The following is a 25,618-nucleotide window of genomic DNA, read 5'->3' as shown; positions in this document are numbered from 1 at the left end:
AAATTAAGCAGAAATAAAGCCAAATAAAAATAATTTTAAAAAATTCCACACCATCTACAAATTGTGATGTTTTATCCCTTTGTAAGTAGTTTCTATCTGTGAAATTACTGTGCTGTCTTGGCTATCCTACTCATCTCCTCTTTAAGAAAGACAGTACATCTATCCCTTGCAATTTCCCAGCAGTGCTGCATTCCCACACTCCCTGCAGCTCCCCTCTGAATGAAAACTACTCTTTCAACTTCTTGGGAAAAACACCACCAAAACACTTCTATCCCCACATTTTTACCCATGGACTGAAACACACACAGCAAGACGTGTGTGAAGAAGCTCAAGTGGGAGCCTTGCTATCTTCCAAGTAGCTTTCCAGCATCTGTAAACAAAAACTTCCTGGCACACTGGGATGGACAGGTACATCAAGACAAGACTACTGGAAAATTACTGAAACCCACATAGAGTAATTAATTCAACAGGCATTCATTATTTCAAACCCTCCTGAATAATACACTGTGTTACAACTACTTTGTAGGGAGTACTGCCCTATGAAAATGAGAAGCTGACAAAACAATATCAAATAACTCAGATCCTGTTCACTGATGATGGAATCTACACAGTTTTGCAAACCATGTATTTCTTTATCCATCAATAAACCTAGCTCCATTTGCAAAAGGGACTTCTGCTCAACTAGTGTCCCTCCAAGTTTGTCACACAAACAAACATCCAAGTGTCTAAACTGTGATCACTGCTATGGGCATCTGACTTACGTGCCTTAAAATATTTCACTTGATGTAAACATCTTCATTTTTCACTTGGTACAAGTATTCTCAATAATTTAAGTATTTTAACAGCAAACAGAATTTTTCTGACATGAATCAAGTGAGCAAAGGTGTTGTGCAACACACAAAGGATTAAACTCGCCTTGACAGGTATTTTATCCAGATGATTCATGTAACCAAATTTAATACTCTCCCTGTAGATTCCCTGAATGTTGTTAACAATCACAAAGCTTCTAATTTATTTTGTATGATACATGACTTTATGAAAAAACATCCCCCTAACTCCAAACAGAAAACCATGCTTGACACCAGATGCTTCATAACTAAACTAATATATCCAATGTTTTGACAAAAAGAGACAATCTCTCTGGAGATCACCTAGTCCCACCCTATTCTCAAGGAAGGCACAACTAGAACATTCCTAGGATGATGTCCAGTTGGGTTTTGACTGCCTCCAAGAACACTGATGTTGGGGAAGATGAAACAGGAAAGCCTTATAAATATCATTGTCTAGCAAAAAGGTTTTGAGAATACGGAAACTATAAGTGAGTTTGGAATGAAAGCAAGCTTTGAGATTCCTCAGTTACTGAACAACTGGAAAACAATGGTGTGGCCAGCTGAAGGTAATTAATCCCCTTTTGAGGAAACAATACCCTCTGCCTGCAGACAGGCCCAAGGGTCTGAGCAGACCCTACCAGCTTGGCAGAAGGGGCCCAAAGAGGAGTTTTTAGGGTTTAAAATGTAGCACAGCATGGTAATGTAATGATTCTTACAGGCTGTATGGGAATGCTATAGGATTTGTATATTGTACTAGATTGGCTAGTGAGAAGCAGAATATTCAACACAGAAGATTTATGGTATTATAACAGGAACCTCGCTCTCTTACCTTTTTACGCTCTTACCTTTTTTACTCCCTTACTCTCTCACCCTCCCATCCTCTCTGCCCCTCCTCTCTTCTCTGGGGCCTGCTCTGAGCTGTGGCTGGCAGCTCCCAGCAGGGCCCTGCCCCCAGGCCCTTTGCAATAAACCACAAGTTCCTGACCTTGGCTGCAGAGATCTCTCATGTCCGTCCATCCTGACTGTCCTACCCCCGACACTGTGACACACCAGCCCCTCAAACCCTCTAGGCAACCTTCTCCACTGTTTAATCACCTTCACAATTAAAGAAATAAATACATTTTCATGAGTTTAATTGGAATTTTGTGTTTTCAGGCCTGCTGCTTTTCCTTTACTGACTAGCACCACCAAGAAGATTCTGGCTCTATCTATTTGTAAAACTGGGTAAGACACTCCTGGATCCTTTCCAGGCTGAACAACTCAGCTCCCTCAGCCTCCAGTCCCTGCATGAGAGATGTTCCATGCCCTTAACAGCCTCAAGGCCCTTTCCTGGACTTGCTCCACTATCACCCCACTCTGTTCTACTGGGGAGCCCAGCACCAGACCCAGAACTCCCCATGCAGCTCACCAAGGCTCAGCAGAGAGTAAAGATCATCCCTCACCCTGGTGGCCATGGTCTCCCTTATGCAGCCAGGATGCCACTGGGCTGGCTCATGGTCACTTCATGTCCCAGGACCCCCAGGGCCTTTCCTGCAAAGCTGCTCCCCCATCCTCCAGCCTGTGCTGGTGCACTGGGCTGTTCCTCCAGAGATAAAGGACTTGGCCTCTGTCAAACACCAGGAGGCTCCTGGGGCTGTTCAGCTCCCTCTGAACAGCAGCACAACTTTGTCATCTCTCCCCAGTCTGGTCCTGCCTGTAACCCTGCTGAAGGTGCATCCCAGCCTGTAACACAGGTCACCAACCCAAGGTGCTGAAGAGCACAGGTCCCACTCTCAAGCCAGGGGGTAATGGCTGGCCTCCAGATGGACTTTGAGATATGTCCTGGTTTCAGCTGGAATAGAGTTCATTTTCTTCTTAATAGCTGGTGCAGCACTGTGCTTTGGATTTAGGATGGAATAATGTAAACACACAGACCTTGCAGTTGTTACTGAGTGGTGCTTGCCCTAAGTAAGGACCTTTCTGTGTCTCAGGGAGGCAGAAGGCTTGGGACTGATCCAGACTGGGCGCAGGGACATCCCATCCCATCCAAAATCACATCCAGTATACAAACACAGAGGAGCTGCCCAGGAGGGGCTGATCACTGCTCAGACTGCTCAGTGTGTGGGCATCAATTATGTTGCTCAAGTGCTTCTTTTTCTTGGATTTTTCTTTTCTCTCTCCCCTTTTTGTTAAAATCATTATTATTGTTAATATTACTATTAGTATTACTGTGTGTTTCACTTAAATAAGCATTACTATTCCTGTGTTTCACTTTAAATAAACTGGTTTTATCTCAGCCCACATGGTTTTACCCTTTGTTTTTTCCCCAATTCTTCTTCCCTTCCCACTAAGGAGGAGAAAGGAGGCAGTGAGCAAGTGGCTGTGTGGTACTGAAGGTGCCATCTGGGGTTTGACCATGACAGATGTTAATCACAATCCTCTGAGCCTGGGTGAGCCAGTTTTCAATCTACCACACTGACCACTTATCTAGTTTATATTTCATCCGTTTGTCTGTGAGCACATTACAGGAACAGTGTGGAAAGCCTTACTAAAATAAACACAAACAATATCTTGTGGCTCTCATCTCCTCCACCAAGTTACTCACTGTGTTGCAAACAGCTATCAGGTTCATCAAGCATTATGTCTCCTTCATAAATTAATGCTGATTACTTCCAGTGACTTGCCTGCCCTGAATGTGCTGGAAACAGCTTCCAGGATAATTTGCTCTTATCACCTTCACAAGGATGGAGGTGAAGCCGACTGGCCTGCAGCTCCCAGGATCTTCCTTCTTGCCATTCTTGAGGGCAGGAGTGAAATCTGCTTTACTCCAGGCCTCAGAAACCTTCCCCATCACCATGACCTTAACAGGATAATTGAGAGTGGTCTCACAGTGACAGAGATGAGCTCCCTCAGCACTCACTGACATATCTCAGCAGGTCCCATTGTATTGTAGATATTTTTTTGTTTAGATTTTCCCAAACTTGATCCTCTTTTGAGAGCAAATCTTCTTGGGTCCAGATCTCCCAAATGGTCTCACGGGCACTGAAGGTGAGTCCTACCAGTAAAGCCCAAGGTGCTAACATGAAGCACCTCCATGTTTCCCATATCCTTTGTCATTTGCCTTATTTCGTAGCAGCCCTGCATATCCTTTCATCTTCCTTTTGCTGCTGATACACTTGCAGAAGCTCTCTTGTTGCCTTTTATGTCCCTCACCAAATTCAACTCCATGTGGGCTTTGGCTTGCCTTATGCAATCTCTGAATGCTTGCTTGGATGATCTCTCTGTATTTCTCCAGAGTCATCAATCCTTGCTTCTGCCTCCTGCGTGCTTCCTTTTTATGCCTGAGTTTTGTCAGAAACATCTTGTTCATCCATGCAGGATTCCATTCCTTTTTGTCCAACTTCCCTCAAGTCAGGATGAATTGTTCTTGAGCTTGAAGAAAGTTATTATCAAAGACAAATATGGACCAAAGAAGAGAGATTTCCCCCCATCAAGCTGTCCTGCAGGCACTTCCTTATTTTGCCAATATCCTTGAGGTGGGGCCCAGATATTGATCAGCACAAGCAAATTAAACACTGAGCAGGTCTTCCAATCCTCTGCTTTTCTTTGGTGATTACTGCTCTTATTTCATACTAACTAAAGGATTTAGCTTCCCTCAGTCCCATCTAGATATACTGACCTCAGAAAAACTATGAGGTCTCCTCAAATGTTTTCCAAGTACAGAAACTAATGCTGGCTCATGTGTACACACAAACATTACTGGAACATCTTTTTTGGACTATAACATCTGGACAGTTCATTCAAATGTTTTATCCTCTTTCATACGGCAAGTGATCATCATCATTTACACCAATCTTCAAAATATTTTATGAAGTAGAACTACTAGCATGGAATTTTCTGTCCTTGATTCACCATTTCTCCAACCCGTTCCAGCAAAGATAGGAATCCCACTGAGTTGACAAGTTGCCCCATTATTTCCCTGTCAGTTTCTCACTGCTGGAAAATCACTAGTGTTGGAAAAGAGCCTTACTATCATTAATTACACAGCTGCTCTACCTCAGGCACTGCACAGAAAATGGGAGTGGACAAGTTGAATATACTACGGCATGAATGACTATAAAGAGATTTAAATACACACAAACAGATCAGCAAAAACTGAAGGAAAATAACCACAAAAATTAAATGACAAAACTCTCTATGGTTGTTCCCCTCAAATCTTAAACCACATTATGCTGGGCAGTAACAAAAACCCAGCTGAATCTGGAACTCTGCTTAATGGAAAAATTCAAAGGGTAATTTTTAACCAAGTCCCATAAGAATGCAGTTGCTGCTTTTATGTTGTTCTTTCCAGCTGAGTAACTCTTGAACCTGTTAGCTGCCTTCAAATGAGTTTTAGAGAAAGCAAGACTTCTCAAAGATAAAAAACTGGAGGAATGTCACTGAAAATGCCTGTTGGGTAGGAAAAAGAACCCCCAAGACAAGGCCTACTTTCAGAAAGCACATAGAGCTTAATTATTCTCTCCTCTTTGGGAAAAGACACTTAGCCCAGTAGCACAGCTTTAAATCAAGCATCTGCTTTTCCTGCTCAGAGATGCCATAGGAAACAAGATGTCATTGAGGATGCTTCACTAGGAAAACAAGAGGAATTTCAGTTTGTGTGCGCTTACGTGGGAGAGGGGAGGACAGGAGGTGTGAAAGGACAACAGACACCAGCTCGTCATTGCCCAGGCTTCATTAGCTTCAGCATAAAAACAGTTTGTTCTGTAAACTGCAAATTGAACAAAATCCCACATTTGGAACAAAATTCTGAGTATCAGCTTTAGAAAAAAACCTTACTAGCTGTTTTGAATCTTGACTTTATTTTTCATTAATCAGTTACATCTGAAAATGGAAGCATTATCCAATAACACATTTTGAGGTATATATTTAAGTATTCTTACATATGTATCAAAAATTTAAACAAGAATGTGTCAATTTTTTAAAGGTTTGTTTCAAGAACTGGAATGCAAGATCATTGATTAATGGTTGCTAGTTAGGGATCAATCAATTATTACTGAAAATGATTGTCCAATTAAGACTGTAGTTGGTTAAGTAGTGATGGCTAATTGGTGTTCTAATTGGTGATTTGCTGTTTTATTTGTTAGAATGTACAAATACTTAAAATGGGCTACAAGAGCCAAGGCAGCAGGCCCACATGACAGGCAGCTGGGGGAGCAGACTGGATGGCCAGCAGCCAAGAGCAGAGCAAAGCAGCTGGGCAGCCCACCAACCATTCCCACAGAGCATTTCAATTCCATCAAATCACCATTTCTTAACAGAAAACTGTACCTCAGTAAATTTTCAGCCCACTCTGTGAATATATAGACTAGTGAGTTTAAGAGCCGTCAGTTTCTAAAGGCAAAACAAACCAGAAAAAATACAAACAAGCCAAATGAAGGACATTTCTTCTGCCCTCCCTATCTCTGGCTATTCTACACTGCAGCTTTTTCCTCCTCTGATCCAGAGCTCAGGTTGCTTTCCTCCCTCACTAATCCCTCTTCTTACCATTGCATCACTGCTGCTGCGCCTGATTTTGCTTAATTACTTCTGTCAACAGTTTAATTTCTGAAAAATTAACTCTGACAAACTGCAAATGGAAACACAACGGCTGTCCTGGACTGGGAACTGAAACATTTTTTAATCCACTAGTGTTTCTTCACTTCTGACTACCACCTCACCATCCTAGGTAAGAAGCCTCTCAGAGTTGGTAGCTTTAAAATCTTTTCCTCTGGAGCAGTTTATTCTAAGCTCAGCTGACAGGCTGAAAGAGGAGAGACAAGAGGACAATAAGAGGGCAAATTAACCAACATCATCAAATGGGGATTTTCTCCTCCTCTGTTAATTCAACATCCTTTTGCAAATCTCAGAGGGCTCTTATTTTAAAGACACCTTGCTGAGTTCCACAAATTAATTTGAGGTTGTAATTGCTGCTCCTTGGTGTGACTGGACACCTCCTCAGGCTTGCAAGAGTCAGCAGAATCTCCTCTGCAAACAGTTCTTGGGTAATGCTTTGATAATTTGTCTGAAATTTCATTCTTCTGTTCTGCTTTAGAGAGGAGGATGACTGGATTTCAGAAAAATGTCACACTGAACTATACTTATCCTTTATATAAGACCATCCTTCCAGTACAGGCTTCTATATTGTTCTTAATTAAACCAAATACTGTTTGGGCTTTCAACTTCTTCTTCATACTCTACTTTTTCTGATACTAAGGCCAGTTCCCTCAAGACCATGAGTTGTGAGATGGTGGATACAAATACTTTCAAATACTACTGTTTAAATATATCAACATGCCATATGAAACTGAACTTGCTATCATAATTCTCCAAAATCTTTTTCTGTACTTTAAATCTGTACCATTCAACATTCAAAATTTATCTTCTGTTTCACAATACAAATGTTCACTTTCACTTCCAGTCATTAAAATCATTATTACTTTTCACTATTATTTTCCTCAACTTTCCCAAGATTTTTCATCTTTAACATGTGTTTTCCACAGAAGTGTATATAGGAACCGTTTCTAATGGTTCCACAGACTGTCAATTACAGAGGTTTTTGTATCACTTCCCTAAATACCTCCTATACAAAACCATCATATCAGCCCCACATTTACAACTTTTCCATGACACTGTCTAATATACACCAATTTACATTCATTTTCTTAGCTCAAAAAAGGTGGGATTTTTCCTTCCCATCTTTTCTGAACATGTGATTACTATAAAGTGTAATCTGAATCTACCTTGTTATTTGAGGTAACATTTAAAAAAAATACTTTACAGCTTTTTCACACTTTCTTCTAAAGCCCAGTTGTCTATTATTAAGCAATTTCAGGACCATTTCTCAATTGAAGATATCAAAGATGAAGTAATTCACATCCACAGAAAGACAGTTCCAGGCCATGAAGAGAATTATGTGAGCAGCTTCCTAAACCTGGGATCATCACCTTGTGGTCACTTAGCACATCCCAAAATGGGAAGGCATAATCATCCAGCCTGGAAATTATCCATCTCTTAACAGTACTTTGCTTAACAAAAGAAGAAATTTGTCTCTCAAATCTACCAGAGAACAAGTGCTAACACAGGAAGATTATGGGAATTAAAGCTATCTAAGTACTGCTCTGCTAGAAAGAACTCCCAACATAAAATACAGAAAATTTACTCCTTGGGAGATAAACCACAGCCACAGAATGCCTGCTCTGGTAGACAGGGAACAGGGCAGGCAGGGAGCCTAAAAAGGTCTCTTCATGATCAACATCAGGGCAAAGATGAAAATACAAATCCATTTTCTGGAAGGGCCAATTTGTGCTTGATGTCTTCCCAAAGCATTTAGGATAAGAGGTTTTGTGTTACTTCTCTCTTTTTAACATGTTTTCAATATTACATTTGATCCTCTTCTTAAACTCAATCACATCCACTTCAGGATGTGCTTTAGAAAGTCCAGGCCATATTTAATTGTTTAGGGTGGTAATTACTTATCTAATTCTACCATATTCTACTTCTCAGTTTCTCTTCATAATACACCATGTCTCTCAAGCACTTTTAAATCTGTTTAATGTCTTCACTACATGTCTGGCATCCAATAAATACTTTTCAAGCCCAAAATTCAGATTCTTTTAGGTAAACAAAGAGAAATCTCAGGCTAATAATGTGTTTAAGTCCTGTCTTATTTACCTGCATTTAAGTGAAGTGGGTGTTTCTCCATCAAGGATTTTGCCTTAACCTGGCTTTATGAGATCTGTGACTCTCTCAGCCACAGCCATCCCACCCTTCATCCTCTGCTTCTAGATGTCAAATCCACCCAAGTGCCTCAGGAGAAAATCAACTTCTGGACTTAGCTGGGTTTGATAGTCCAGACCAATGAACTGTTATTCACCACATATTTGACTGACACAACACAGACAGGACATTTTTTTCCACTAAGGACAGAGTAATCCCTTGTGGACATGGCAGATTATTTGGGACATTCTTCCCAATGATTACAAAACTGTTGACCACCACCTTTTCCCAGCCAGAACAATGAGTCACCATGGACAAATCTGTGCCTCAAGACACTGCTCCAACACCTCAGTGACTCCCTGGGTTCCAGACACGTAATAAAGTCCTAGCCCTGGCACTTGCTCCTGAGCTTCAATCACCAGAACATCTCAAACCACACACATCTCCCAGTTTGCATGCACAGGCTTTAAGACTAAGGATACACAACCAGAATTCCAGGGGAAGATAAAAAAATCAAGGTTCAGGAGGTTAGTTAACAAAGAACAAAGAAAGATGCCACAGGAATTAGGAGCTATATGTCTAGCAAAACACTAGAATTAGGAGAACCACTGAACAGAAGCATGCAAAAAAACAAATCAAAAAATATCAGTTGTGCCCCTTCAAAACCATTTTAATTTTACATGTTTTTCCAATCAGCACTTAATATTTATTCTCAGTTTAAGTAAGTTGCCTTCCTGTGACAGCACCCATCTGGGTTTGCCTTGACCTCATAAGTGACATTCATCATCTATTTGCTTCATTTTGCTCTTTAATGAAAGCCCAAGTCAGGAAAAATCACCAGCAAGCAGAACCTACAGATCCCCACTCTATAAAAGTCATCATTACAGCCATGGTGATCCAGGAGAGACTCCCAAGGAATCTGTCTGACAACAATGCACAGGGAAGAAAGTTTAGGAGAGAAAAAGGCTTACATTCCTCTGAATCTCACTCGTCCTGAGAGAAATGAAGTGCCTTCAAGACAAGCTTTTCTTACATGATTCAGACAGAGGGCTCTGTTTGCCCAGATTTTGAGATCAAAGCCAGAATTGAGACAGGATTATAATGCTCCATTAAGAACTAGATGGATTATTTCATTTATATTACTGTATTTTTATGGATTTCAGGGGGAGAGAAGAGATCATGTACTGAAATTCTTGATTCTTGTATAGCTTCTGTTCCAGACAACATCCAATGATTGCACTTAATCAGAAAATCACCCTTCCTGTGCAAAAGGTAAAGACTCTGTCAGCAAATGGAAACACAACTACCTGTAGGTGATCCTGGAGGGAATGGACAGGCTATCACACAATTCAGAAGTAACACTGAACTTTTAAAATGCTGCTGTTGCAGTTACATGTAAGGGTAACTTCATTTCCTTTTCTATCATTATTTTAAGCCTCCCCCTGGCAAGAATACCATCCTAACCTCCAGTGATTTGTGGAGATATTCAAAGGTTTCTAAAGCCAAACAAAATGTCATTGTATTTAATTGCTCTTAATGGATTTTTCTTCCCTGAAATTGTTCATCTGCTTTTTGAAACAACTTAAACCATGAGTCTGCAGCATTCTGCAAAACTAATGCAACTTTCCATACAACCAGTGATAGAAAACCTTCTAAAAGATGCAGCAGGCATGAATTTCCTACAGTAGAAAACACAGAAAATACCAGCAGGCCTTGTGTAAAGACATCCCCCCTTCTCTGCCACCTCTATGGGTTTCCATCCCTTAGCTTTAAAAATATTTCAGAATTATAATCAGCTTACCATCTTCTTTCTTTTCTAAACTGCAGATATGACTGAAACCCATTTCCCTTTCCACAGTGTTTACCAGGATTGGAATCAGATTTTCCAGCTTGTTTACAGAAAAAGTTCATAAAATTCTGATTCCATCATCAAGATACCTGGAAACAGATCTGTGTGTGACTCAAATAATCAAGAGTCCAATAGGTAAATAAATGAAATGGAACCAAATATTCCTTGGGAGGAGAGAAAAACAAGACCTGAAGTATTTTTAGAAAACATGTTAAACAGCATCAGTGTAGTTATGATGTCTGCTAATACAGCTTTTATTGCTGCTTTCTGGATGACCGTGAGAATTCTGAAGAGTCTAAATTAATGCTTTGGTAAGAAAAATACTAAGTAAAACTCAATAAGAAAAAGACTGAATGAGGAAAAAAAAGAAAAACAGCTCCATTTATTTCAGAGCACAACCATGCTCAAACATTAATCTAAAACCATTTTGAATTTTCTGCCTTTTCTTCAAAGCATGAACTTATTTGCCTCACACAGGCTGCTCAGAGAGTCTTTAAGGAGACCCCAAGCTCTTTGTGTCCCCATCCTCCCACCTGCTGCCTTCTCCACCCATCTGCAGTAGATCCACTCACACTTCCACCACTGCTCTCCCACCCACACCCACCACACGGAAGAAGCTGAATCTGCATCCTTCAGAAAAGGAGGAAAGGATGCAAGCTCAACACTTCAATTAGGTATATGCTTGAAAGAATATTTAAAAAAACAACTGAGATGCCAGTTCCAGAGAAAGCAAATTCAAACCCACAAAATTTGCAAAATAAAGCAATTCTTTGGTTTTGAAACTCAGCAAACATTTCCTCTTTTTAAAGAATGAACCTTAAAATGTAAAAGAAGCCTTTCTGAAGAGAAGTCATTCATTAATGAGACACTGTATCATGTTATAGATCAAACAGGAATCTACAGAATAGAAATATGAAAACCAGAGTGATGGGTTTTGTGTCAACCTTTTCCATGCAAGGAAGGAGCAATCACACAGAGTACCAAGTCATTTGCCATTACTGCGGCTTCTGCAAACAACAGGCTTTTGAAAAACCATCACAAGCATTTCCAAAATAATTGTTTTGATTTAGAAAATGAGACATTTGGTCACTCAGCTTTATCAACATTCAAGTATTATTCCTGCCTGCTGGAGATGCATCCCCTGTTGGAGTCAGAATGTTCTACTCAACTACGAACGCCTCTCTCTGAGCATTCCCAACTGCTGAGTTTCTCCACTGCCACACTCCAGCACATTTAATATTTCAGCATCCTCAGTCCTCATCCAAGGGGCTGAAGAAGGGAAGCATGCTATCAATCTAAATACTAGCACATTTTTGATGACAGTTTTTATTCTGCACAAAGGAAACTTCTGCAGCAGGAGAATTCCATGTGAATAAAAAGCTTTTCTGAAGAGACTTTTCCATCAATCCTGATGATACTTGTGTTATTTTCCCCCAGAGTGTTTGGGCTTCCAGACAGAGATCTCACATACAGAGGGACAAGAGGAGCATTCCTGCTGAATTTCCAGGGTGAAGTCCCCATTAGAAAACATAATGAATGCTGTCTGGAAACAAAAGCCATTTCCAGGATGAGGGGACAGTGTTCCCTCACAGGTTCTGTCTTGCCTCCTCTTCCTCCTGACCCCAGGAAATTTTTCCCCACAACACATTATTTCCTCTTTAACACTTTCAATATATTAGATATTTCAAATTTATGAGTTCTTATAAATCCATTGATTAAAAGGGGATGAGTAGCTTAATGAATGAATGCACAGCAAAAAACAATCAGAACTGCAGATGTTGAAATAATCTTTCTTCTAATTTAGGGCAAATGCAAGATATTCCTAAACACAGAGTAACATGAGTGCTCCCTAAAAACATCTAAAGCTTGTGGGGACCCAAACAGGAGCATGTGAATTACATGCAGAGGGGGATTCCTTTGTTTTGTGTGATGACAGTTAATAAAAAGAGGCATTTAAAAAAGCTAATTAATCAAATTAATTATGAGCTCAAAGACAACATGTCAAAATTTATTAAATTCGCCAGTCATAGTCTTTTAAGATTTTACACCTTGTCTTGAAACCTTTCAAGGAGAGGGAAGACACCCTCTTGTCTTAATTTCATTACACAACTCACCTAGTAAGAGTTCTTTATTAGATCCTTGTACAGTTCTCCTGTACACAAAATTGGACATGCTGCATTATTTGTCTGTATTAACAATTGCCATATTTTGATGGAACTATCTAAGAATTCTGTGTTTTAGCTAAAAGAGGGACAGAATTTCAGACACACACATACCCACACCTCCCCCACAATGCACAAAACCCCAATCTATGACTCTTAAGAATCATTATTCCTTAAGAAATACCTGGATGAACATATGTTCTTTTCTAAACAAGAAATCAGCTGTGCTTTCCTCTAATTAAACAGCATGAAATAACACATTTCCTTCTTAATCTTTCTTGCTGGCATTAATTTAACAACATGTTTTATAAAAAAGAAAAAGATAGTTCTTTCAACTTGTCTGCTTTACTGACTTTCAAAAAATTACATTTATTTTTAGCATGCAACACTAAAATGTTTTTCTCTTAAACCCAAATAGAGTTATTAATTTGCTCTATTTTTTGTGCATTTACAACCAAGTGTTATTGGCAACACAATCTCATTACCTTTCCAGCATTCCAGCATTTCCCTTATTTATTAATAAATTTCTCTGAAGTATTTTGAAGGCATACCTCCTACCATTAAGAGACAGAATCCCAATCTGGATAAACACAGTTTAGATTTAAAAATCCCAATTTTTCATGTCACAGATGAATCATGCTAACTGATCACAGCTATGGGATTGCTGACATAACCCCATTTACAGTGTTACCAAAGCTACCAAGCACTTCAATAGAGAAAAGAGATTACAAGGTGCACAAATCACAAATTTAGCCCTTCATTTAGTCTTCATACTCCAAATTTCTCTTGGGTCTTCATCTTTTAACAACTTCTCTGTCTTTTCCAATATCTTCTAAAATGCAATTTCCATCCACCCTGACATACTAAAGGGACAAGCTCATGATCTAAATGTATCAATAATCTTTAAAAATCTGTTACTGTGATGATGCTGTATGTGCTGCATTTCATTTTCCCACTTTCTGTTATGCCAGTGTATCACAGGATTAAAGTGAAGTTTTCACCAGAACTGCTCTCATGCACTGCACCCCCAAAACCTAATTATTATGGAAAATATTCTCTCTTCTATTTCCCATCAGCATTTCAGTAAAGACTCTGTGCATTTGCCACATCCTTTATTACTGTAAACCCCTTTATTTTGTGGCAGTAAATTGTTATCACCATCTGCAGTAACAGCTACACACATAAAAAATCTTTGTTATTTAATTACTGAGAGTGGAGTCTTGGTCATCTTAAGTCACTTCTCCCCTTGCCAGGGGATCTCCAGCAAGGTCAGGGCACAAAGCTCGGTCTTACCAGCTGAAGTCCTGTTACTTTTGTTCCACTCTAAACATCCCTAATTTTTATTATCTGTTTATTTAATTCCCTGAGTGATCCTCAGTGCTTCACACTCTACTTTCTTACTCCTTCCTCAAAACAGAGGCCATCCAGGCTCTTTGGTGGAAAATTATACAGTGCACTTCCTCACCTGAATGCTTAAACATCTTCCTTGAACTTTTCTTTTTTAATTTGTAATCTCTCCCAGTGTGCCTGGTGAATTTACAACACAGAGGTCATGGTTAGGGAAAAAGCTGGCAAAAGTCTCAGTTCAGATCTCTCACAATCCATTCTGGTATTATTCTATATATACCTTCCTTTCTTCTCCCCATATGCTGTTACCCCTAAAGTTTGAGTTTTCTTTTCTCATTTTCTTTCATTCTAATTCTCAGCAAAGCCAGAATTTTCCTTCCCCCACATCCTGCCATTCTTCCTTCTTGACACATTTTCCTCTTCCTCATATTATTTGTTCAATCTCACTTGGCCTTACAGATTTTTCTCTCCTCAACCCTCCCCCTCCTTTTTTCTTTTTATGGACACAATCACTTCCCATCCTGCATTATCACACAGTATCAGACTCAGACTATTCCCAGACTGCTTTCCCCAACAGTCTCCTGGAAAATGCTTATCCCCATTAAATCCCATAAAAATGCTTTTTATCTCCATTATGTTGATCTACTCTCATCAGCATCTAAAAACCAGGACAAAATTATCTCTGTTTTTCATTTTCTTTTCCATAACACAAAGTCATCATGCTTGTCTCTCTCTGTCTACAGCAGAAGTCTTGAGATTATTATTTTTCAGTTGTATTTTATACTTTTATACCTTCTCAGAACATAACCAGAATGTCTTCATCAAGATCCTTCAAGTGAAAGGATCGAAATCCAAAAACCTGTTTTAGTGAAAAGTGAGGGGTGGTGCAGAACCCCATGTGCTTCACTGACAGCCATTATATTGTCAGGCAGAATTAAAGAGCATATAGAAGGCATTATTAATATCTCCATGCTTCACAGAGACACTGAATATTTATTTAATTCCTGATGTTATTTTTCACTTTCTGAATCTCTATTTCCTCTTTCTATTTATTCTATTCCTACCCTGTCATTTTGACTTGCAAATATATCCTGAATTGCAGGTTTTTCATGTACCCATGTGTAGGTCACTGCTGTATCTGCCAGTCCCTTTTGCAGTGTCTGCATCTCAGCAAACTTCAGCTTCACTGAGAATTTCTGAAATTTGCTTTTCTGATCAGTTTTTCCCAACATTTCTCTGATTAAACATCTTCTGATCAAACAGATTGTTTGTTTTTGCTTTTTGTGTAGGTATCTTGTGTTGCTATGGGGCAATAATTTATATTAAAGCCTTTTTGTGTAATTGTAAGATGTTGTTCTCTGAGGACCCTTAAGGGGAAATTTATCTCTTTATACAGAATCACGTTTTCTTTAAAATAAAAGTTTCAAAAACCTAAGGGCTTGAATAAAAAGCAGTGTTAACAAATCATCCTACCTCTCCAACTTTGTTCCAGCAATTTCTACTGATCCTATACAACTGCATTGTTTCAATTAATCCAAGCATTTATATCTAATTAAAAAATAATGAAATTTTTGATGAATTCTGTTTAAAAAACTACTTGGTTTTTTGAGTTTACTGCAGAAATAAAACAGTTGTGAGTCAATGAAGTGGAAAATTGCTGTCTTCTAAAGGATCTCCAAGGTGCAAAATGTTCTCTTATTTGCTGTTATCAGTATGTCTAGTAATTGCTTTTTGTCCAACTGTTTATAAAGAAAGAAACAGACTTACAGTCTGGAGAAAAAGAGACTTCAAAACAGACAAAATTAAAGAATCATGTTTTTTTAAATTATTTTCCTATTTTATAGCATTAAGGAAGCATACAAAAAAAAGTCATTTTACCAAACAAAATGGAAAAAAAAGTAGAGGAATGAAAAAAAAGCTGCATAAAACAATTAAAACAAGCAACAGGTCACACTTAAAAACTAACACCCATGGTCTTTAGTTACTTTAGCTCTTTGGAACAAAAAAAGCCTTTCTACTAATTACAAGGGTTTTAGCCATAAGCTTGACAAATTTCTACATAGCTCTAATTACAGAACAGCATTTTAAAATACTACCTGGCACTCAAATACACTTCAGCTCAGCACAAAAAGGAGTGTTATAAAATTGCTTTCTGCAACAAACTAACAACAGAACAGACTGAGATCATATCCCTCTTCCATGATTAGCACCCACATACACAAGTGAATTTTCCTTTGGCATTTGGCTTTCTGAAGAGAATTCAGGTCGGGGGATTTTGGTTTGGGTTTTTTGTTTTTCTGGTTTGGTTTTTGGAAGTTTTTTCCTCTGTACAGTTTTGGATTCTTCTCTGTTTTATAAAGATTACCTGAGAAAAGTGAGGGGATATTCTCACATTTGTATATACATAGACATATATATAGACATATATTTTATTTTCAAGAATAATTTAAGAAATAAATATGATAAAAGGTAAAAATTTAGACAGTCATTTATTCTACTCTCAGTAAACATAGATAGGGGAGTACCAAACAGGGGCTTTCCAGAACTAAACTCACACCTCTCACCTTGCTGCAAAATTAGGGGATTTACTTCCCCCTCTTCAATTTCTCTATTTTTTTCTTAACACAACCATTTAATATTGTACTGTACAGCCTTGCAACTGTAAATTCAGTTTGTACCACATTTGCATTTGTAACACAGAATTAGGTCTTTGAAAACCCTTCCTGGGGTTTACCAAACCTCTTTGATGTTTTCACCTTGTCCACACAAATGAAATCTTTATTAAAGAGAAGGGTGATTAAGGCCATTTTCATAAAATGATAACAAGTTCCTGACAGATTTACTTTCCTTCTAGGCAACTTTCCAACAAAAGTCAACAGCTAACAAGAATTCTATATCTGAATTCATGCTGGAGGATGTAACTCTCTAATTAAGTGTTCCTTAAACATTTCAAGGAACAGTCAGACTTCCTGACTGATCCACTCCAAGCACTGCTTGATAAAGAGACACTACACTTGAGTGCAGCTGAATAAATTGAGGTCTCTTTTCTTTCTCAGGCACCCTCAATCCAAGGTCTAGCATCCTATTCCAAAGTAAAGCCAACCTTGAAAAAGAACTAAGTCATTTTCACAGTAACGTCCAACATTTTAAGATACATTTCTAAATTCTGTGCCTTGTCAATCCTTCAATTTATTCACATGTGAATAGAAATGTTCAAGTACCTGCATATTCTCTGTTATTCTGATAAAACACACTTTTTTCTTAAAAATACTTAAACCAGCAGGATTTACTTGATACTTAAACCAGGCTAGACTTTGATGAATTAACACAGAAGAATGGACTTCAACGGTGCTGTTGCCATGTTCCTCATAACTTGTCCACAATCCCCTGAATTGAAGTGTCTAGAAATCTTCACATTCATTCCCCAAGCACAGAGATGTCCCTAATAGACATTCAAACACTTCAGCATAAAGGAATTTTCTGCTCCCTAACACAGCTGTACCAAAAGGTTTTATTTATTCAAACTGTGCTGCTACAACTGCAGGCACACAATTCCTAACTGATAATTTGTGAACACTCACCTACCTACAAAGGTCACAAATCTTTAATCAAGATTATCAAACCAGACAAGGGCTGCAGCAGCAGTGCCATGCCTAAGCAGAGAACTAATCTGAATACTGGATAACCAGGGTCCTCTCTCAGGAACTCTCCCAGGAATCATTTTAGTGAGCACTGACACTCTTGAAGCCCCAAATCTGTGGAAAAGAGTTTTTGGGTCTCTCCTGCCCTGGCCAACCATGTCAGTGCAACAGACCCAGATGTTTTATACACTTACACTAATTCACTCATGCAGTGGAGTTCCTCCAGGACAGCCCTATCAAAACTCAGGTATTATATAAAAGAGTTCAGCATGATCAAGTCCATTATAATACAACCACAAGATGATTAAAATAACTTCCTACAGGTGCCAGATATCTGCCATCATGTTTGGATAAAATCAGGAATATCTTACTCCTTGCTGAGCTTCTAATCCTGCCTCCTCAGAATATGTCAAAACTGATAATCATGGCAGACATTTCCACTTGATATCTTTATTTTCCCAGGAGCATCAACATGTACAAGTTGCAGTTCTAGCTGTTGTCTCCCTCTCCTGAACTGCCCTTTGTATCTGTTCATCCCCCACAGTCCTCCTCACCTCCCCCAACACGTTGACACAGGGGAGTTTTAAAAGGAAATCAGAATGAAGTACATTGCACAGAAGGGAGATTTATTTTAGCTTTTTAGCATAGGCACATAAGAAACATTGAGAGAACTACTTGAATGCAAGAGTGAAAGTCAGATTGGCTTTTTTGCAAGTTGAGATATTTCAAGTCAAATAATTTCAAGTAGATTTTTTTTAAATGCTGAGTTGAGGTAGCAAAGTGCTTTTGTAGTCAAAAATTGCAGAAATTTTCCAGGATATTTTGCACTGATCTGTGAGCACCCAAAGATTACAGCAAAAAACGGTCTACTTAGAAATATGTGGCACAGTGCAACACAACACCTTCAGAACTATCCATACAAATAGTTCTTTGAAAGGAAATAATATCTCATCAGCACAGAGGGAGTATTGATCTGCTAAATGGCAAAATACAGCATCTTTCTAACCTTTCACCTTCATCCTGTCACTAGAGTATATATCCAGAATATATTTTATAAAGCATTTTTTCCTTCTCTTTTTGTTCCACACAACCAACACAACGCTTACTGTAATAGCAACAAAACAACCCATGCATCAAATTCTGACAGAAAACAACCTGGTTGTTTGAGACCAGACCATCAGAAAAATCTATGAAAATTCAGACCATCAAAAAAAATCTATGGGGAAACAAAACAATTTAAAATGCCTTTTTCATGAAAGGAAATATAGACTGCATATCATGAAATGAACAATGCATGAAAATAACACTTAATAACCAACCCCATGCAACTCTAAAAATCTCAAGTAGCACAGAGCAAAAATACTTTACAAAAGGAGGCCAAACTACACCCAAAGCAATCTGACAACTCTCACAATTCTTCTGTAAGTTCCCTCTTTAAAAAACAGAGCACATAGAGGACACTTATTTCAACCACTTAAATTTGCACTGCACGACAGATAAAATGTAATTTCAGATAAAATGCCCAAGTTTATAAGGCTGCTCCTGTCTGACTTCAGCCCTGCCTTATGTAATAACCTTCATGTGATTCAGCACTCTCCAGCTTCCCAGACCTCCCAAGGCAGCTCCCTCGCAGCTCACAAATACCACCCTTCCTTCACACCCTTCTCTCTCTTCCTTCCTTTACTATCACAAATTCCAACAACTTCACTGATGACATCCATCCCTGTAAAAACTAAAAAAAGAAGAAAAAAAAAACTTTTTAAAAATTCCACAACATTAAAATAAGGAAATTTGACTGAATTTTTTGCCATCTGTATCTCTTTGGGGAAAAAAAGTCACAAAGTAGAACAAACCAGCATAGAAGTGTGCCCAAAAATACACCATAAACTTGCTATTCCTGACTAAATGGTTTCTCACAGATACAGGGCATTAAGGATGACAAGAAACAATAAATTCTCTCTCTCTCTTTCTCTAGACCCAATCCAGGCAGCTTCCCACTGCCAACTCCAGAATAGTTTCATCATCCATTAACAAGATGAAATATGATCCACCTGTGATTTTTACCACTTTCAGTAAAAAAGTTTTTAGCTGAGAAATGGTTTTGGACTTTTTCAGGCTCTTTTTCATGAATATCAAAATTAACAAAATCTCCCAAGATTATAGGAAAAGAACCACTTGGAGCTACACATTTCTAAGTAAGCTCACAATTAGATCCTTCCCAGAAAAGCCTAAGAAAAGAAGAAAAATTACTGGTTTTTGGTTTCTTCTTCTTGGGTTGGATTTTAATTTGCAGATCTCAAAATATTCTTTTGTCAACTGCAAGCAATGCTCTCATGCTTGCAACTGGAATTGTTCAAACTGATCCCTGAATGGTAAAATTCTGGAGATATATACAAGAAAAAGGTGTCTTAAAATATCACACATTGTATACAAACAGAAAATTTATTGCCATCAGTGCTTTTCAGATGAAACTGCAAAACAGTCAGAGTTTACATTTTTTTAAGTGCAGGTAATATTCTGAGCCACTGTGAAAACAACCTACACCTATAAAAATACATATAATTATTCACATTCCACACTGAACTCTGAAAATGCAGGGGAAATAACTTAGTAATCACCTACCACTTATTTTAATAATGAGCCAATGGAATAAAAACCAGAAAAGATAATTCCAGTCATAAACTATTCTGACATGATTAACGTGAAAGAGTAAAAACAACAGAAACCATTACAATTGATTTTTAATTAATTGATTGATTTCAAGACTTATTTACAGCAATCTTTAAAGCAGCTCTCCAAGAACAAGTAAGAAGAACAGAATAATGTTTTTATTGTTGTAATTTTAAAAGTGCAGGGGTTACTTCTGGAAAAACTTCCTTCAAGTCCAAAATCGTTCACTGAAATATGGCACTTGCACAACTCCTGTTTGAGTTTTACAAGACAATACCAAAAAATTTCCCTAGCATCCTCCAACTGGAGCTCTCTTTTTTATCTTCTATAAAACACTTGTTGTAGTTCCCTCTTCCACCCTTAATTTACCCTGCCTTTCTCCCCATCCTGTGCCAAATGGGAGAAGCTACCACAGTGTTTTTCAGAGCATTGTTACAGTCCCTGCAAATGCAAAGAACACAAAAATGTTTCTCTAATACCATCTCTGTGTGGTACCAAGAGCTCTTCATGAGCCCTCCCTATCTGACAGATGCATTTATCCACATTTCTAAGGAAAAGAGCTGCTCAAGACCACACAAATATCTAATATGTTCCATGCTTTGCTGCACTTCTTTCTCAACCAGGGGCTCCAAATTATTTCATGTGACAATACACCAATGCTGACAACTTCTGACAATGCCATTGTAAGAATTTTTTCAATTTTATTCATCTGAAGTCATGATACCTCTACTTACAGACACAATACCTCTACTTACAGAAAAGACAGCTACACCAACAGGATCTGCTCCTGTCTGACGTAAAAGTGTTATTTAAAATACTGAAAAGGACTTGAAAGAATTTGGTGGCTGTGGAAACAAAAAGCAACCTGAGAACATTTTTCCTACTCCCAGTCCAATGCCTGCACAGCAGCTTTCAAGTGGCTCTGCTGCTCTCCATACACACATCCAAATATCTGTGCTACATAAAAACACAGACCTGAAATAATGGATAATGATGGCAACAAAAAATATTGAAAACCTGTCAGCTTAACTGAGCTGCCTTTTCAATACATGACTTAAAGATATATTTATACTGAAATTTATAAGGAATTGCACATACATGTGAACATTTACATTAAGACTCAATTAATGTGCCAAAAAGTCATTGCAGGTAGATAACCCAAACTTATATTGAGCAGAATCTACTTCAAAAAATTGAACATTTACAGTAACACATTTTAAAATTAATGAAAAAAAAAGAGCATATACAGACCTTCCAGTAGTCAGATTGTAAACTGTAGTACCTCTGGTATGCAGATAATGCTGTAGGGAAGAAAAATGAACGTTCAATTTGTTTTGTTTCATTTTCTTTGAAGAAAAAGATAAAAATCCTTAAGAGTCAGAATACACAACATTAAAATGATAAATGGTTTAATAAAAGTAACACTGCCATGGTAAGTACACTGTTGTGGGCAATGCATTCCTTAAGATTATAATTTTGTTTTATGAAATGTCAACCCAGAAGTATATTTATTATTAATCTTACAAATGTAAATCAAGCAATATTTTAAAGAAAACCTATAACAAAGAAATAATTTGAAATTTTGGGATTTTCATCCCGGACAAAGCTGTTCTCAGATTTAAAAATTTAATCATGTAGCTCATTTACCACGCTCCCTGATGCCCTGTAATTTCTGAAGAACTGGTGAGGAGGGACATACAAAGAGAAATCAATTTCACATGGCCCTTCATTCTGAGAAACAAAAGCAAGCAGAAAAAAGAATAAAAGCTTACATTTTATTCCACAGCCATGGCCAAGACTAACCTGGAAATCAGTGCTAAGAACAGCTCTGTTCAACAGAACATTAGTTCTACTTAGCAACCAATTTCACCAATCACCACTCCTGCATGCCTCTTCCTCACTAAAGGAAAAATTCTGGTTGATTCATCTTGCCTTGGGCTAACAGGCCACTCGAACACAAACAGGCTCTGCTTTTTTCTAAGAACGCAACACTAGGAACCATCAAAAACGAAGCATTTATGTAAAGATTCACTGCAGCAACACCAAGATACTGATTTTTCAAGTGTTTGCTCCCTAAGAATGGAAAATACAAAATGTGTGGAAACCAAACAACCAAAGAAGACAACTCCAGCTTTGGAAAACCATAAGCACTAAACAGATTAGGACACAAGAACACAAATGTGCACTTTAGGTGCAGCTTCATTTCCTGCAAGCACCATGGATAAATCATGTCCACAAATGTTATCACCCTTCAATACCTGTCTTGCATATTCATTTTTGTAACTTGACCAAAGTTCCTGTGCTTAAGTGAAATAAGAACATACACATGATGGTAAAGACACAGAACTTCTGCACTCCTCTGACTATGGAGACTCAAAACCTTTATCTGTAAACAGACACACGCTGATCCTGCCCATGACGTGCCCCTCTCCACCAAAACACTTGTGAGACCAATTTCTAATTTTAATGTTCTAAATTGTGGTTTATTCAGATGCCCAGACTAGAAAAATGAACTTAGAAGAACACTCATTGACCACACATTATTAATATGCAATGTATTTAAAATGATGTAACTCAGACAAACAAAATCAGTTAAAAATCTAATCTAAGTCTTTCACTATTTAAGAACATAATTCCTCCTCCAAGACCCCTCCCCCAAAAAAACCTGGTACAAACTGAAGAACATTACTTCAGTCTAACAATATAAAACTAAGCATCTTTTAGTTACATTCTGTAATTATGTTTTAAAGGATTTTCACCCTAAGATGAAATAACATCCTACTCCCCCCAAAAAGTCCTTCTAGATTCAACTTCTCCCAGATATCATTTACAAGTTTTCAACAAAAAGGAATCATTATCTTTTTAACATGGTCATGACTTTGCTTTCCCCAACAGGAACATGCACATGCACTGTGAAAGAGTTTTGTAATGCATCACAACACAAATAAAAGGAGGGTTTTTTTCTTTTACTCAAGCAGTATCTATCCCAATTTTAAGGGTTAAAGTATATTTCAAATACTCAGGTCAACAGGACCATATTATGCAAGATTCAAGAAACTGAGAACTTCTTGTAAACTTTTTTTTTTTTAAAGCAACTACTGCAGTCAAGTATACAGAGGATATGGATAAAAAGATGAAAAGAACATCAAATACAATGCTAAGGATTTACACTGGAAAAATAAAAGGGAGAACATTTTCACCACGGCTGTTAAAAATATAAGAAATAACACATGAGCATATCCATTAAAAAGGAGAGGTGGAATATGCTTACCAACAGCAGTAGAGGCAGTGCTAGTAAGTTTATAAAATGTCAACAGTATTAAAAAACTACATAAATAAACAGAATACCTTAAAGAGAAAGAATAGGAGAAAAGAAAGCAAGAAGAAATTTGCTTTGAAAAATCCTAACACCTCCATTTAACATGGAGGAAAGTTATTATAGAAAGAAATCTTTTGCTCCATGACATTCCACCAGTTTTCTTTAAGAAAAAGGAAGTTTGGCTGTGATTTTCTTTTCTAACTCTTCCATTCTTCAATAAAGTTCAGCAACTTCCCACAGGAACAGCTGAAGTGATCATTTAATGTGCCAAGCTCAGTTACAATTAAAAACAAGCACATGGGAAGCGTGGACTGCTGAAACCTATTTATATTTACATGATAAGAAGATGAGGCCTCCATTCTAAGGAGCCACATTTCTCCCCCAGAGGAACAAAGAGGACACTTCAGTTCTCCTCAGTGTCTGAAGTGCCCAATCCTCCTGGGGGCTTCAGAACCACCCAGGGATCCATCCTGTTCTAGGCTAACAGTATTCCCTTGCTACTTCTTGCACATGAAACGCTGAAATTCTCAAAGTTCTTCTAAACAAGGATGAATCATGGAGGGTTCCATTAAGCCAGAGCTAAATGTCCCTTTCCTCCTCAGGGAAGTCAGACAACTAAAAAGTGTCACTGTGCATAATTTCAGTATTATCAAGCGCTCAAATTAGAGTAAGTTACCTCTAAAATTGGATTTCAGCCCCTTTTACAACTACATTAAATATCTGTTCCATGAGCACTCAAGTTCTGCTGAAAAGGATTAAAGGAACAGAAAAACAGAAAAAAAAAAAGGATTCAAGAAAATGTTCTTTTTGACAGAACCACATGAAATACTCCCAATCAAGCATAACACTAAGAAGAATCTTGCATATGAGATGCCAGAAATCAAATTATGAAAGCAAGATTTTTGAAAAACTGAACCAACCTAGATATAAAGGAAAACGTGAACCATAAATTTTGAACCCTATAATATTTCAAAATCCCTGAGTGAGTCACCAATAAGCATATATTTATTCTAAATTTTATGGTGTAGAAATTAGTACCTTATCTAAAATCTGTACTGTGGAACTAAAGCAACTACTCCTTTAAATTAGGTTTGTATCTACAGGAAGTAAGTGCAAATCCCTCAAAATACAAACTTTATTCTAAAATAAGAACAAAAAAGAGCAACTGAATCTGCAGAGCCACAAGAATTTTGCACAAGTCCCTATCTGTAACAGAGGGTGTGCTTTATCTGTGTTATGATTCTGACTGTAGGATGATATTCCCTGGTTTATTCAAAAGCAAAAAAATCCCAGTTACTTGGTCCATGCAGCACATTAGTAGCATTAAAAAAAAAAAAAAAAACAAAAAACCAAAAAAACCCAAGAACAAAAACAAACAACTAAAAAATCCTAACACTAAAGGCTGAAATATCATTTTGCACCTTTACTTTTCATCCAAGATTGGTCATTCCAAAGTGAGACAATTTTTGTCACAAAAAGATTCTATCAACTACTGCCCCTCTTTCAACACAGGGTCAACTCTCATTTTTACACATTTAAGTCAATTATCCCATTTCAGTTATGGTGTCTGTCTTAAACATTATAAAATGAGTGCTTTGAAATCACTCTTAGGCACAGCAGGATTCTGCAGACCATCTTTTGATTAGGAACTTACTATTGAGCTTTTTCAATTTAAAACTTTGCCACTGAAACTCTTACACATATGGAATTGTATAAAGACAATAAAGGACATAAAAACTTCTTTTTCCCTGCATGTGAAACACACACAAACATCCAGAAAATGCATGTCTGGACTCGAAGAACAGGACAGAATATCAACAGCAGGACAATCAATGCCTCTTGCTTCATCCTCAACTACTTTTTGTAGTCAACCACAGAAAGCTTTTAAAAGCACAGAACTGACAGACCACATTCAGACACCCAAAACAATACTCAACAATTACTAAAAGAAGTGTTCAGTTTCTATTTCCCTCCTTCTGTCCTTTATTTAATTTCTTTATCAGCTGATGCTATGCTATGAACACCTCTCTCCAGAACCTGGCCATGTACATTATTTTTCGAAGTTA

General features: G+C 37.9%; 1 protein-coding gene across 8 annotated transcripts in view; it reads right to left on the bottom strand.

Annotated features, from left to right (window-relative positions):
* KDM6A (lysine demethylase 6A) overlaps nucleotides 1–25,618 on the bottom strand; it is a 151,503-nt gene that overhangs the window by 84,079 nt on the left and 41,806 nt on the right. For all 8 annotated transcript variants that reach the window (XM_058825137.1, XM_058825136.1, XM_058825139.1 and 5 more), the window contains exon 4: nucleotides 21,485–21,534. In XM_058825137.1, coding sequence (XP_058681120.1) covers nucleotides 21,485–21,534 — 50 coding nt within the window. The remainder of the gene's footprint in view (nucleotides 1–21,484; nucleotides 21,535–25,618) is intronic.

Source organism: Ammospiza caudacuta, chromosome 2, assembly GCF_027887145.1.
Source record: "Ammospiza caudacuta isolate bAmmCau1 chromosome 2, bAmmCau1.pri, whole genome shotgun sequence".
NCBI classification, from domain to species: Eukaryota; Metazoa; Chordata; class Aves; order Passeriformes; family Passerellidae; genus Ammospiza; species Ammospiza caudacuta.
The sequence above is the reverse complement of the archived record's forward strand: the minus strand, read 5'-3'. Positions and strand labels throughout refer to the sequence as shown.